Consider the following 15914-nt stretch of genomic DNA (forward strand, 5'->3'; position numbering starts at 1 on the left):
AAGAAAAACCGAAGTCTCCACAATGCATTCAACAAGGGAAGATTCAACTCCTTGTGAAAAGCTCTTAATTTGCCTTGAGTAAATGAAGCATGATGTACATTGTATATGCAAAATTATACTGCTCTTACCTGAATATTACCAAAATTGTACATGTAATATAAAATTTAAAACAAAAACACAAACCTATGACCACAATTCCTGAGTTAGGACAGGCACATGAGATACTTTTAATATTGATAATAAATATCTTATACATAAATATGATAAATAATGTTTGTGTTTTTATCTCATTACTTCAAAAATGTATATACAGGTACGTATCTGAGCAAAAAACAGGAAGTTGAACTTGACCTAAGTACTTAAGTTTGGTTTATATTGCGCAAGTAATTTCAGACGTCGATTTTTAAAATATTTCCAGCAAGGGCCTATGCTAATCTAAGTGTTATGCTGCAACTGCCATCTTGACAAAATTCAGAAATGCACCTACATGTATTCACTGATGACTATGCAATCATAAACATGATAAACACGTTTTTTTTCTCCAATCGAACAGTTCCAGAAAAAATTAGCTCATCCATTAGAACCTATCTTAAACTAAATCTTATTGTGACAGCGATATCGGAAAATTGATGCAGTGTATCAGTTTATGGATCAAAATGTGATTCATATTAAACATGTTAAATTTCTCAGACTGACATGACCAAGAGACACTTATAACAATTGTGTGGAATATCAATAAAACAATCAACAAAAAACAAACTAACGTACATGTATGGTGTGATGTTTTTTGTTATCTTTAATACATAATCTGATAATCAGTCATACAAGCTAGTGATGTTTATTCCTCAAGCGTCTAAATGGGAATTTTGGTTTATGTCTATGAATCAAAGTAGGAAGTTTTTTGTAAGCTTGTGAAAAGGGGTCTCTGCCACGGCAAACTTCTTTACAGACTAGAGTACGGCCAGGTGTAAAGGTCAAGGCTTCTATCTCCATTAATTCCTTCATTGTTTTTTTCACATCTGTTTTATAGTTGGGCAATTTATGAAACCCTTTTCTTTTTCTGATATCACTAATAGCATCAAAATGCTTTGCATAGTTGATGAGATGGGGGTACTGTTTTGAATGTGATATAATACTGTCTTTGGTTTGGTGTCCAGTAACTATGTCTTTACTGTCCCTATTTAACATTTCCAAATACTCGTCATTAGCGATGTTATGATTTTTGCCCCCTTGCACATTAACAGTCCGATTCCAAATAAGTCTATGTCGCTGCTCAGGTGACAAAGTCTCTTCTGTTAATGATATCAAATGAACACAGCCTATAACGTACTTGATTTTGTCTGTTCTATTGAATATAGGGAGTTCATATTTTGATGATCGAACAGACCTTCCTCCGTCTCCCATATCAATCGCTGTGTCCAAATTTTTTAACAGAGCAGTAAGTTTGAAAAGAAGCAGGATGTAATCGTATAATTGATCATCATTCTTAGTGGACTTTCCTTTTTTCTTTTCTTCCAGTGGGACAATATGATTATGTTTGAGCTTTTCATGTGCCTGCAAACTACCAATATTTAAGTACGATTTTTCACAAAAGTGACATGAAAATCTGTCATCAGTCTCATTGGCCATCCAGTAATTCTCCGGGTGTTCAGGGTTATCTAAAATTTCTCGTACGTGTTGCAACATATCATCCTGACCATCAAATATCCAGACTTCCACAATTTTTTTGCATATGTCATTAAGCCATTCAATTTTACTTTCATCTTCTTTCTCTTTTAAGTCATCTGGCAATGTTATTTCATCTACAGAAGTAACATTGAGTTCTCTTAGAAACAAAATACAACATATTGCATCAAATATGGTGTAATATAAATGTTTATATGCTCGGAAAGAATTCTTTACTTTCCCTTTCACATTTCGCGCATTGAGAAAGTTCCTGAAAAAGCTTGCAGTCCCTCTGTCTCCTTTTGACTTCTGATGGTATGTGAGTTTACATATGCCCTAAAATAAAATGAACTTGAATTGAGTATTATTGCAGTATATATTATACAAGCTATATAAAGTAAATTTAACAGAATAATATATATGAAAAAGAAAAGATATAAAGCAAACGTCTAAGAGACAGCACTCTATGCACAAGAAGAATGAGATTTACAAATCTAAAGACATTCAACAATGATCATCCCACTCCTTGTGAAAAGCTCTAAATCTCCCCAAATAATTAAAAACATGTATACATAAAATATGACTGCTCTCACCCAAACATTACATTTGTATATTTTCTCTGAATTAATAAAAGTTGCTACCTTTGAGATAATATTGTGCTAACATTACATTTGGAACTTTTCATTTCACATTAAATTGGATCACTTTAATTGTGTACTAAGCAACAACCTTTTGTTTGTTTTCGTACTTTTGCATGCATGTACAATGTACATAGAAGTATAGCGTTAAATGGCATTCTTTACACTTCAATTCTTATTTATACCTCTAAAAAATTCATCATTCTATGCCAATCCTCAATTTTAGAGATAAATCCCTGAAGTCTTTCCTTTGGAGTATCAGCATTTGACATTGCCTGCTGTGCTGACTGAACCCTCTCATCTGTTAATCTGTCGCCTGAAAGTAATATTGCAAACTCATGTACATATTGTAATTTAAATTAAACATCATGTAATTTAAATTAAACATTTCATAAAAAAGTCATTTTGTTGTATTGAAACATCGACCAAAACTTTGCTAGACTGAGCCACATGCATGCATGCAGCTGCATAATTAAATTGTGTAGACAAAATAAAGATCTGAAATAAGATATTCAAACATATGTGATTTCCACTTACCTCCAAAAAAGACTTCATCAATCACATTTTCCTCATCTAATGGGACGTACTTTTCCGTCAGATTCTTAAGAAGCTTAATTTAGTCTCATTACAGTCGAATAATCCAATTGGAAACTGAATAAAAAAAAATTAATACATTTTAAATGTAATGACAAGTGTATTTTTAATGTGAATCAAATAAACCAACTTCTTTTTTCAGCTATTTGATAAATTAATAATTTATGTACATATTTAAACGAATAAATAAAAATCTGATAAACATGTTAATGTATCTGCATGACAGAATAACTAGTCAGATCATGACAATAAATGTGGCTCAATTACATACATGTACACTATAGAATGTGTAGCCATTTGCACACTCCTGGTAAAATCATCTTACAAATGTACAATATAGGAAAGCAAAATTTTTTTTTATCCACAAATAACATTTTGTTTAACCCCATACATGCTCATGCTACAAACTTTTGGACTTTAAAGAATAGGCATTGTTGCACAATTGATAGTATTTAAAACTACTTACGTATCTGGAAAATGCACCACAATGTTTGAATTCCTAAGATTATTGTCTTTTATAGGAGAAAAAAGGCTTTCAATTACCTCTATTTTTCAATTAAAATTATTTTATTGTATTTTGTCATGGCCAAACTACACTTGCATTAAGTAAGAAATGTATACCTGAGATGTTTTAAGGCCTGCTTTGTCACTATATTCATGCTGAAAATGACTTGGATAAATTTTTCCAAATTCCTTGTCCAAAATTTCAATGTTATGTATCAAGGAGGAGGCAATTAGGAATGTCAGTTCTTTCTTCAGCTTGTTTTGGTCTTCTAGTGATGGGATAAAATCAACAACACTAAGTTTTCTTTCAATTTGGATTTGGTTTACATCTTCATCTCCAGAAACACGATCAATGAGAGCAAATATATGAAATAAGTGAAGAGAAATTGTTTTGTCTTGACTGGTTCTATAGGATGGCAATATAGTTTTGTCCCAATTATCTCCAATCAATTGAAATTTCACATTGCCTCCTTCCTTCCATTTATCTCTTAATTCTACAATTTCTTTGTCTAAATGGTCTTGCCAAGATAATAATTTCTGTTGAATAGATTTTGGTGTAACACTAAGTCCAATTTTTGCCAGTCTTTCAATATCCTGAAATGAAAGTTGATATACCTGTAACATGGATTAATGAAATACTTAGTATATTACTTTTTTTCAAAAGCAAGCAACATGCAAATAATTATATGTTTTTAATTTAAAGGAAGAGTTACATAAGATGATGATCATTCCGCAATATCAGTATGAGGTTTTGCTGAAGTAACATGGATATTCTTAATAATTGTACCAACTTCACAGTTAAAACACAAGATGTGTGGCTTCAATTACATAGCTCAAAACTTTATAATCCCCATCATGATATTTTTGATGGAAAAATGTCTAGTTTTATCTTTGAGACTCTCATTCATTTATATTTACTGGTGGATTTTACAGCACAGCAGCTTGATACAGTACAGAAAAGGTGTTAATTCACCGTGATGGTGATACCACTCTCTTGGTGGTAATGCTGTAACTTTTCTCCTTTTCACATATCAACCCAATTTCTATTGTATTTAGTTAAGTCATTGCCATCACTTTATTAGCACTTTTGAGTTTAAAAATATATCAAACAGAAAAAAAATTACAGCATTACCACCACGAGAGTGGTACCACTATCACAGTGAATTATCACGGTAACACCTTTTCTGTAGTGTAGGTGTTTGAAGCATAGGAATCTTGCCTACCATTACTCAAGGTGTGTGTGCTTCAGCTAGTTGTAAAAGTTTAAGTACATGTAGGCTCTGAGTTCAATAGACATACTGTACTGACCTTCTGTTTACATGTTCCGCGGGTCAGTATAAATCCTATTTGGTAGTGGAGTGATGACATCTCCTGGCTCCTTCCATGTAATGCTGAAGCTACTGTACTCATGATGCATAAGAATTTCTTTTCAGTTGGTACTACCGGTATGTTGCTTATGGTTGATGAAATTATCTTCAATGTATTTGGGGCTTTCACTTCAATTTCTTTGTGAAATTTGTCCCAGGAAAATTGAAATATGCCATCATATGCTCTGTCTTGTAGTAATGTCCCTGATCCTCGTTTACAGATGGTTTCACATTCTTTGGCTACAAGCTTTGAAACTGCTGTTGTAAGCACATCTTGGTGTGACCTTCCAATAATTTCAATGATGTTTCTTTCTACATTTTGTCCCCTGCATATTGTCCTACATATTTGGCGATGATTGTCATTTGGAACAAAAGTTGTTTTCTTACCACTAGGGTAATAAATGGAAACCTATGATGAACAATAAGAATATAATATAACAATGGTATGTTTCTTTGAAATAAATACATGTTGTACAATGTACATGTATATGAATATTTAATGAATATAATCTTCCATAAGAAAAAATTATTATTTGCACCATTTTGACTAAGAATCATTTAAATATATAAATAAGACTATTCTTTACAATGTATATACATGTATCTATTTTGTTGCCTGGAGCAAATGAGTGATTTTTTTTCATTATCCATAAATGTTTTGAGAATACACTATTTTTGTTTGAAACATTCAAGTACCTATTGTTTGATAAAAATTTGGTTAATATCTAGAAAAATACTTAAAAGAACTAAAAAAAATTAAAAGAATATTTTTTAGGAATAGAAATGCATCCTTGTTCAAGGCCTTGTGGAGACCTCTAGATTTTTACATTTTTTCCTCATGGATGGATACAGTCTCTTTGACACTTACCCCATAATGTGTATTTTCATTTTCATATGTTTACATGTACATAATGCACATTATATCCTTTATCAATTTTTAAACTGAAAAAGTAAACAGTCACAAAAAATTTAAGCCTTAACGCAAACTCATATAGACTAGTCTATTGTTAAGAAATATTACCTTCATCGTTTTCTGCAATTGATTTCGAACAAGATGCAAACAGAAACATGCACATTTTTAATCTGAAACTCCTGAAATGTAAACAATGTGAGTAAAAACAACATGCAATTAAATAATTAACATACATAACTTTCAACTATGGATTAAAAAATAACAGTTCTTAATACCTACATTGTAAGCTGCAATACATTTCAATCTAATTAAAATTATATCTATCATTGCTCCCGTTTTATTGATATGTCGCATGGTAGCTACCACGCGCGACATATCAATAAACAAGAGCAAGTGATAGAGCTAATTTTAATTAGATTGCAATACATTTGTAAAAGAAATATTCATGTTATTAGACATGAATGTTTAACAATGTGTAAATTTACTTGAAATATTACCAAAATCAATAAACAATAATTTCATTAAAATACCATTGATGAAATACACAAATGTATGATCCATAAAGGACATCTTGCCGTCTACATTAAAAAATGTTTTCAAACAGTAGTGGATCTTGATATTAAACATGTGAAAGCGGATTCTATGGCCATAGGTTTCTTCATGATCTGTATAACTGACTGTACTGTATAAATAAAATCCACAGCCTGTGTATTTTGTAGCATTAATTACATTACATGTATCTGTGTTAGTAAGTTACTGTCATAAATGCAAACTGAATCAATTTCAAATGTTTGTTAATTAAACAAATGCTTGTTATTCACATGAAATGACACACGCATACTAGCATAAATGTATTATTCAAGGAAAAAAGTACCAAAATCAAGTAAATGAAGTCATAATCATTAGATAATTTTATAACAACAAATCTATGCTTTCATCTTTCAGTTGATGTTTTAATTTTTGTACATTTAAAAAGAAAATATGATATTATCTATATCAAGATCTGTCAAAACGGTGTGATTGCCACAATTGCAAAATTAAAGCATTTTGTGTAATGCAAATGTAATGTACTTTAGTATTAAACGGCTGAATTTTATACAGATATGCTAGGAATTCAATATCAGGGCACAATAATTAATTCGCATTAGACATGAACCATTTAATTTTAATGAAGAAGGGGGGTGGTTGTTTCTTGAGAGTAATCTGGCTGTGTGTGCTCTTGAAAAAATAATCCGGCTAAATATTTTGCCATTGAAAAAATATTTTGCCAACAATTTTTTTTAACTTTACTTGTAGACTGTACTAAAATAAATAATCTGACTGAGGTACAAAACAAAGCCCCCTAAATCGAATGGTCCGTGTCTAAATAAAGGAAACTGCAAAAATTTGTTTTCATACAACTGAATGCAAACTAACTACAAATATCCAACAGGGAATTTATGCAAACATGTTATTGTTCATGCAACATTTCTATTACCTCTACTTCGCCTGTAAGTGTAGACTCATCAATCTTTTTTGTCTCGCTAAATCCCAGGGAGCGGCGAACAGGTTTCCTTTCCTCTAGTTGAGTTGCCAAAACATCTGGCAAATCTGCTTTTTCTGCACCTTTTTGACATAATGAATCAAACGTTGGAAGTGAAGTTAAGTTTATAACTGACACAGTCGAGGGAAAGGTTTTTTGCGATTTAGCAGCTGGTACATTTGTAGAGGGGGATCTGAGAAGTCGTTTTTCTGTGACAGATTTGGATGGTGATGGTGAGGCAAGTTGGTATTTCTGTTTGACAAAACGTCTGGTTGCTGAAATCTCATTTTGAAGTTTACACACCTCATTCTCCATGTGCAACACCTTTTCGACATTTCTGAAACACTTAAGGCAAATGCCATTTGTAGAAATACTGGAATCGTGCTTGAAGCTGTCAATAACCGAAGTTATAGCCTTGATTCGTTCATCGGTAAGTTTTAGTTTTTTGTTAAGAAACTTTTTCTCCGTTCTTTCCCCAGTCGATGAAATTTCCACTTGAATAAACAAGAATCCACATAGCACACATATATTTGACCTATTATATATACGTCTAGGCGTGAATGGGCTTTGGAATGCCATCAAAACGTCTCATAAGTGGGAATCTTACCATGCTGTTTTTTGTTTTTCGATAAACCGGAAATAATAAATACGATCGGGACTATTGGGCTTTTTTGTGCAATCGAGGCCAATCCCCGAAAGATTCCGAAAGATCGATAATTAGCGAGGTAGGTTGCTTCCCTTGCCTATTGGCACTTTCAAGATCCCGAAAGTGGTTATCTGATTGGACGAAAAATTTCTTGACCTCCGGTCATTCAAACGAGCTTCAAATCGGGTTACGTTAGATCTACCACGCGCGACATATCAATAAACAAGAGCAAGTGATAGAGCTAATTTTAATTAGATTGAAGATTACTCAAAGTGAAATAACGTCAATACTTACCGACGCCATTGTTTTCTCTGTAATCACGTGTTTAAAAGGCGCGCGCTATGCATACATTATGCAAATAGGTTAACCGAAGATTTCCGAGAGTTAAATATTGGTCAGAAATGAAGAACTTATTGTGACCAATTTCTTTCTTTCGGGATGAAATCAATTAGTTTACGCTACATAACTTGTTATAAACCGCCATTATAGATACACTAACTATGTTACTTTGGAAAGAAAAAAAAATTGATTACGAGTACGTATGTACCTTTAAACTCTTCGTGTGAACGAGGCATAAGAAAGAATAATCAACATTGAAATTTCCTTTACATCTATGCAATATTAATGTCTTTCAAAAGGCATGTACATGTAATACACGAGTACATGTATTTGTTTTCCCTCAAATTCACAATTTAATTTAAAGTATGTTGTACAACATCCACTGCTCTGAGCTCATATAAGTGAATTAATGTTTTTCATCCAAGACCCAAATTTTGCAGTAGTTCTTTAATCTTCGGAACTTGATCAAACATTTTTAAATTTGTGGAGTTTTGGGGGTCCATGGGATATGTCATCATCACTCTAAATGGAGTACCTGTTCAAAATATAGATAAATATATTTAAATATAGCAAAAAAGATGAATATCTGATATACTCTGAATTATCTTTACAAATGTTTATCAAAAGAAAATATAGTACCTCTCTTGCTGTTATACTTGTTGACTCGAAATCCACATCAACCTGCTCTGGTCCTAACTAACCTCCCTTGGTCCTCAGGCTGATGCCTAGAAAAAAGATCATCATGATTGATATTTGCGCAGTTAGGTCTATATTATACCATTGAGTAATTAGACTGCGTCAGACAATGTGAATTTTAAAATTGTGTCTCAACACATATTCAGTGAAAATTTAAATACTGATGTTTCAAAATTATAAATTGCAATATGAGATGACGTGTATATATGTTTTCATAAACTGCCATAGACTTATATCTGTTTTATTTACAAAATGTGGGTCAAGAGAAGGGCATACTGTAGTATACATATCTTACTTATACATACAGTGCATACATTTGCCTATGAGAGGGCATATGCAGACTTGTGATTAATTTACATTATTTTTAAAAAGGTTTTGCCAACCTACATGTTTGTGTGAAACACGAAACCTCAGGTTTGATATATTTCTTAGGTCACTGAAATTTCAAAGTAATAGTATATGTATACATACTATAGTCTAGGGAATTATAATTCAACACATGCCCCCCCCCCCCTCCACTTTCTATCCGGTTCCCTCATACCCCTAGATAGTACGTCTATACAGACATTTGTTTTTCATTACTTTTATACATGTAGTTCAATGTATGTTATTTTCGTAACGGTTATTTTCATGACAATATTTTCTTAACAAAGGAGTTGTGAGAGCCCATGTTTACAAATGTGGTATACATTTACATGACATCCGTTTACAATTACATGCACAGGTGGGGGTTATATTTAAGCACACGTGGAATACATAAATACATACAAAATAATACATATACTGTATGTCGTGTGTTTAAACTTACAAATGTTATTATAAATCGCGATGTGAAATAGCAGAGGAAATGTGAGTTGAACTTTTGAATACAAATTTATGGCATTTTTTTTCACTCACCAAACGAAACTATGATTTCGTTGACCAAGTTGAATGTATCCACCAACTTCCTGTTCTTGCAAGAAACTTTGTTTAGCCTCTCAATGACTGTATAAACAGTATTTAATCTCGCAGCATGCTGCACTCGGACATTACGATGCATCAATCAACTGCAACTTTGTTTACGTAGCGCATCTATGTACATGGATTGGTGGTTGGTTTAACATTTCGATTGGCAAAAAGTTTCACACAGATGAAACATTTGATCTACCATTATTACAGATATTGACGTATACTTATGTGGTATGTGCATATTTTCTCTAGGCGAGTACGAGTCAGTCACAGCAACAAAACACTTTCGGAACCCCTTTTTGTTTTTCGACTATTCTATGACGGAGTAAGGAATTCCGGAAAATGAATTCACGTGAAAATACACAATTTTTACTGATCACGTGGTTGCTATCCATAGCTACCTTAAATAGCGTTCACACGGCGGTAATATTTAATGCGAAGTAAACTAATGCGCATTAAATTCGTTATGCATCTCTATTAAAGGGTGCGCGAAATAAATTGAAGAATAGACTATGTTATTGAAAATTATTTTTATAGATATTTTAATGAATATTGAGTAGATACAGAATTCTTTGTTCAAAACGCTATTACATGTAGTATACTACATGTTTACAATTTACATGCTGATCTACACATAAGGAGTTTTGCCGTGTTTATTTATATGTTCCTAAGAAATTACTTGTTATTTCCTCTGACGACCAGCATTCAATCTAGACAATGTATTGTTTCTTCATGGGCCCAATTTTAAAACTTTGGAACGTCTTTTTCACCATTCCGCTGACTACTGTTGTGACGCAATTTTTAATTACTAATACGTATTATAAGTCTACTATTTCTTGGGAACATATAAATAAACACGACAAAACTCATTATGTGTAGATCTAGATCATCATGTAAATTGTGAACATGTAGTATACTACATGTATATAGCGTTTTAAACAAAGTCTACACAATATTCATTAAATATCTATAAAAATAATTTTTAATAACATAGTCTATTCTTTAATTTATTTCGCGCACCCTTTAATAGAGATACATACGAATTTAATGCGCATTAGTTTACTTCGCATTAAATATTACCGCCGTGTGAACGCTATTTAATTCGAATTAATTTAATTCGCATTATTTTACTTCGTATCAAATCTAATGCGAAGTAAAATTTAATGTGCATCCGTGTGAACGAGGCATAAATCTAATTCGCATTAAATCACGACGTCAAATTTAATTCGAAGTAAACTAATGCGCATTAAAATCTGCGTGTGAACGCGGTTCAGATTTAATTCGCATTAACTTACGTTTAATACGAATTTAATTCTTCGTGTGAACGAGGCATAAAGTTTTAATGTCGAACGGATGTCAAGTCAGCTTTTGACCTGGACTATATTTCAAATGAAAAATTGACCTTGACTTTATGAATAGGTCAAGGTAAAAATGTTAGTGGAATTCCCCCTTTCCTCAGTCCCCCTTCTCATATTCTAAGTTTGATGTCTTAATGTCAAAGCGTTCTAAAGTTATTGTAAATTCATGTTTTTCTTAATTTGACCTTGAATGAAGAAAGGGGTCAATGTCAAAAATGTTAGTGCACTCTTCCATATCATCTCTCCATATTCCAAGTTTGAAGTTTTAATGTCAAACGGTTGTCAAGTCAGCTTTTGGTCTGGACTATATTTTGACATAAAAATTGACCTTGACTTTATCAATGGGTCAAGGTAAAAAAAAAATTGGTGAAATTCCCCCTTTCCTCATTAAAAAAAAACCTCACCGATACGGTTTTGAGCGTTGAATAATAATCAAGGTTAAAATTTGTGACACCTTACAGATGATAATGTCTTTTAATAAAGGTGAAATGTTTTTGAATTGGACATAAAACAGCATAGTTACTTCATGATTGAATGATCTGTTTTAACCCCGGTCCAAAAATGTTTTAGCCAAGGTCAACGTCTCTAATGATTTTATTTTAAAAAATAGTTGACGATTCATTATATACTCAGCCAGTTTGTTTGAATCAGTGATGATTGATTGATTGAATGTTACATTGATTGACCATTACAAACTGACCTTCATCCCTGGTATCCCGTGGGGTTCCGGGTTAGAATAGGTCCTCAGTACCACTTGCTTGTCGTGAGAGGCGACTAAATGGGACGGTTCTTCGGATTGAATATTGTTTAACGTCTCTCGAGAATCTTTCACTCATATGGAAACGTCACCATTGTTGGTGAAGGGCTGCAAAATTTAGGCTTATGCTTGGCGCTTACGGCCTTTTAACAGGAAGGGATCTTTATCGTGCCACACCTGCTGTGAAACGGTACCTTGGTTTTTCGGTCTCATCCGAAGAACCGTCCCATTTAGTCGCCTCTCACGACAAGCAAGGGGTACTGAGGACCTATTCTAACCCGGAACCCCACGGGATACCAGGGATGAAGGTCAGTTTGTAATGCTCAAGATCAGTATTAAAATGTGTTCAAATTATACTAATTATGTTGTTAAATATAAGTTCGTAACTGTTACTCTAAAAAAGTACACAACAACAACATCCGTTCCCAATATTCAATTCAAAATGCCCACATTCATATACATGTCAGGAAAATACTGTTCTTTCTTTAACCGCCCTGCATTATAGAAGCGAAAGGCTATAGGTCTCTCGGATATATAGGCGAAGTGAATAGCTAGCTATTCACTTAAAACCGGAGCTGTCTCTGCATAAGAGGACAATTCTGACGTACAGTTGTAATATTTACACTTTACCTCGTATACTATTTGTCTTATCATTGATATACAAATATTTACTAATGATTAATAAGTTGAAAATGCCTTTTCTGATACATGCAAATTCAGAGCTCTGGCAGGTACATTTATGTTCATTTGCGTTTACATTCAATTCAATGGACACATGTACAATACATGTATCTGAAAAGGCATTTTCAACATACCAATTATTAGTAAATATTTTTATATCAACGCTATTGAGTACTAATTTACTTTTGCAGTAAAAGAGATTGCACATGTAAAGTAGTTTGCTTCTTCGGGACGACTTGTTTCAGCTGAGAAATGGCTTTTTATCTACGGCGCATACCAATAGTTTGCCCAAACACCATTCATAATGGCAAAAGGACCATTAAACCCTGTGCAGAGAAAATTCCAAATACAAGCATATGTTGTAAAAAGTGTGGGTGGAATGCAGCTCGAAGATATTATTTACAAGGATCAAAGATGTGCAACGGAATTCTGTCTAATGGTGAACCCTGTGACAACATTGTAAACCCAATAACAAAGCTTTGTATCAAATGTGGATCACTAGTAGACTTTCAGCAACCAAATGCAGATGGTATAGTATACTGTATTTCTCTAATCATCAGCGCCTTCCAGGGCTCCTATCTTGTCAATTCAATGGTTTAGGGGACTTTAATGTAACGATTTTCCTCAATAAATGATTAGCAAAATGATTGAAAATAAAGGCCTGCAAATATATACTAATAGTATGGCCTAACCTTCTCTAGCATGATAATCATTAAAACAACACAGAATAGGGAATCAAATATTATCTAATGAGTGGCTCATTTGCAGTAGGTAAATTAACTGTCAACCTTGCACTGTCCAACCTCGGACTACCGTTTACACTGTAACCTTACTCAGGGCAAACAGTATAAGTCACAGCCCTTCAACTGCTGTGCACACTGCAAGCCTTATTCAGGCTGACACCCTGCACACAACAGCTGGTCGCCAGACTGGTCAAGAAGACGATATTCCTGGTGGCTAACCTCTGCTGCTGGTTAGCCTATGAGTGCCATGCCACTCCAACACACGACAGCCTAGCTTTTAATTGGAATCCTTTCAGTACTTACTTGCACCATAAGGTCAACAACTTCTGTAATCTTTATCGTCTCACTTACCGGATAGTTGTATTCGGCGCGTCAATGTTTTTCAGTAGAATTTGTTGTGGTACATATAATAAAAACTGAAACGAGCTTGATTTTCTTTACATTTTAGCGCTATCGTGTGGTTTTTACGGAAATATCGAGCCCAATCAAAGCTTTATTTCTTCAAAGACAACAAACTAATGATACTTAGTGTCTTTTAGCTATCGATATATACTTTGCCCTAAACTGTTTATATTTATATGAGAATTCACAGTTTTAGGTGCTAGGATACAACACACAGTGGTTTCCACTTTTATGACAAATACTTATTTACTAAATAAATAAATAAGAGCCCCTCCCCAGTGTCGAAATATTAATCAGCCGTCAGACTTTCATCAATTGTTGTGTACATAATTCCTACTCAAATTGTTAATATCATATTTGTCAATTGTGTGGAATTATATTAATGTAGAATACCACAAGAACCTTTATTCGTCCTTCACTTTGTTCGCGGGAGATACGAGTTTTCTTCTGTGAATAAATATCCATATCGTTCCTCATATTTACGTGTAATAGATTCATTGATTAAATATTGCTTAACGTCACTCTCGAGAATCTTTCACTCATATGGAGACGGCACCATTGCCGGTGAAGGGCTGTAAAATTTAGGCCTATGCTCGGCACTTACGGCCTTTGAGCAGGGAAAGATCTTTATCATGCCACAAGGTCTGCTGTGACACGGGACCTCGGTTTTTGTGATCTCATCCGAAAGAACGCCCCATTTAGTCGCCTCTTACGACAAGCAAGGGGTACTGAGGATCTATTCTGAGCCGGATCCCCACGGGATCCGTGTAATAGATAGGTGTGATCAGTATCTTTAATTTTACAGTAAAAACTCCAGAATAATTTTTTCATTGCTAATTGAAACATGTAGTATATGTTCCAATTTTAAAAGAAATTTTCCCTATTTCAGAGATGGAGAAAAAAGAAGTATTGAGATTTGCACAAGATGTAATTTGTTGTGACCTGTGCCCAGAGAAACAAACCAAAAACCAAGTGGAATATGTATGTAAAAGATGCAACCTGAACCTCTGTACAGCATGCGTTGGTCTTCACGTGTCATCAGATCCATCAAGCCGTCATGACATCACTGGATATAAGTTTAAAGAAAATGATGGATGTGATAATTCTATTTCCTGCGAAGTGCATCAAAATAAAAAATGTGAACTCTATTGCAAAAATTGTAAAATTCCGATTTGTACTACATGCATCGCATCAAATCTTCATACTGATCATATATTCGATGAAATTTCCGATTCATGCGATAGAATGAAAGCATTTCTGCGGGAAGAAAACGAAGATCTTGAGGGTTCCATTGCTCCAGAATATGATAGACTCATTTCTGAGCTTCAGTCCACTATAACGGTTTACAAGATAAATCACGAAAATATGACGAGAGAAATAAAAAATCAGGCGTCACAGCTTCATTCGCAGTTAAACACATCAATGCAAAAACTTCTCAGTAATGCGCAGAAAATGGAAGTAGAGGACATGCATGATCTTTCCAATCTTCTCTCCAAAATGCAACGCATCCGTTCATCAATTCAAGCTGATATAGAAGAAAATGAAAAGTTGGAGAGTGGTAATGATGTTGCACTACTAATGGAACGTGTACATGTGGCGAAGGCGGGTAAATTCAGACGTGTTCCACCCTTGATAGAGCTTACGACGCCTAGCTTTCGGCAACCAGAAGTGGATGCCGAAATGTTGTCCAAATTAGTAGGAGATTTGATTCCGAGCGTCAAACAAACAAAAGCGGGCTACAAAATAAAGCTTCCCAAACTAGGACAGAAAGAGACTGAGTGACGAATAGAATGATTTATTAGTTAAGACCTGACATGGACAAATAAGAATATCTCATACTTTCGTTGTGTTGTACAACTATAATCGAAAAAAACAACAACTTACTTTACACATAATCCATTAATTTGAAATGAATAGAGAAATTTGTGATTTTGTTTGTGATTGGATTTGAAAGTTGTAGTCTACTGCATCCAATTCTATGATAATTTACATGACTCGCCTCGTGTTTAATTTAGGGATGTTCCCGATTCGCACGATACTTGGGTAGTCAGGTGAATTGCCATTGAAATTTATAGATAATGACATGCACTTTGTTTTCTATTGTCAAATAAAACTGGATCTGTAACTCATGTACCTGTTGA

General features: G+C 33.8%; 1 protein-coding gene and 1 pseudogene across 1 annotated transcript; one reads left to right on the plus strand and one right to left on the minus strand.

Annotated features, from left to right (window-relative positions):
* Positions 1-828: 828 nt before the first annotated feature.
* LOC125672792 (uncharacterized) lies at positions 829-8435 on the minus strand (annotated as a pseudogene).
* A 3581-nt stretch (positions 8436-12016) lies between these two features.
* Positions 12017-15902, plus strand: LOC125673442 (tripartite motif-containing protein 45-like). The gene is made up of 3 exons (XM_056158215.1): positions 12017-12255; positions 12820-13157; positions 14663-15902. Exons 2-3 carry the CDS (start codon positions 12881-12883, stop codon positions 15553-15555), a joined length of 1170 nt encoding a protein of 389 aa, XP_056014190.1. The 5' UTR covers positions 12017-12255; positions 12820-12880; the 3' UTR covers positions 15556-15902.
* The last annotated feature ends 12 nt before the right edge of the window (positions 15903-15914 follow it).

This window comes from Ostrea edulis, chromosome 3 (genome assembly GCF_947568905.1).
Source record: "Ostrea edulis chromosome 3, xbOstEdul1.1, whole genome shotgun sequence".
Classification (NCBI taxonomy): domain Eukaryota; kingdom Metazoa; phylum Mollusca; class Bivalvia; order Ostreida; family Ostreidae; genus Ostrea; species Ostrea edulis.

Bases quoted from the DNA above. Each gene is read 5' to 3' on its own strand.
- LOC125673442 (XM_056158215.1), top strand. From the start codon at position 12,881: ATGGCTTTTTATCTACGGCGCATACCAATAGTTTGCCCAAACACCATT. The intron at 13,158-14,662 runs GTATAGTATACT...TCCCTATTTCAG, and splicing joins TCAGCAACCAAATGCAGATG to AGATGGAGAAAAAAGAAGTA.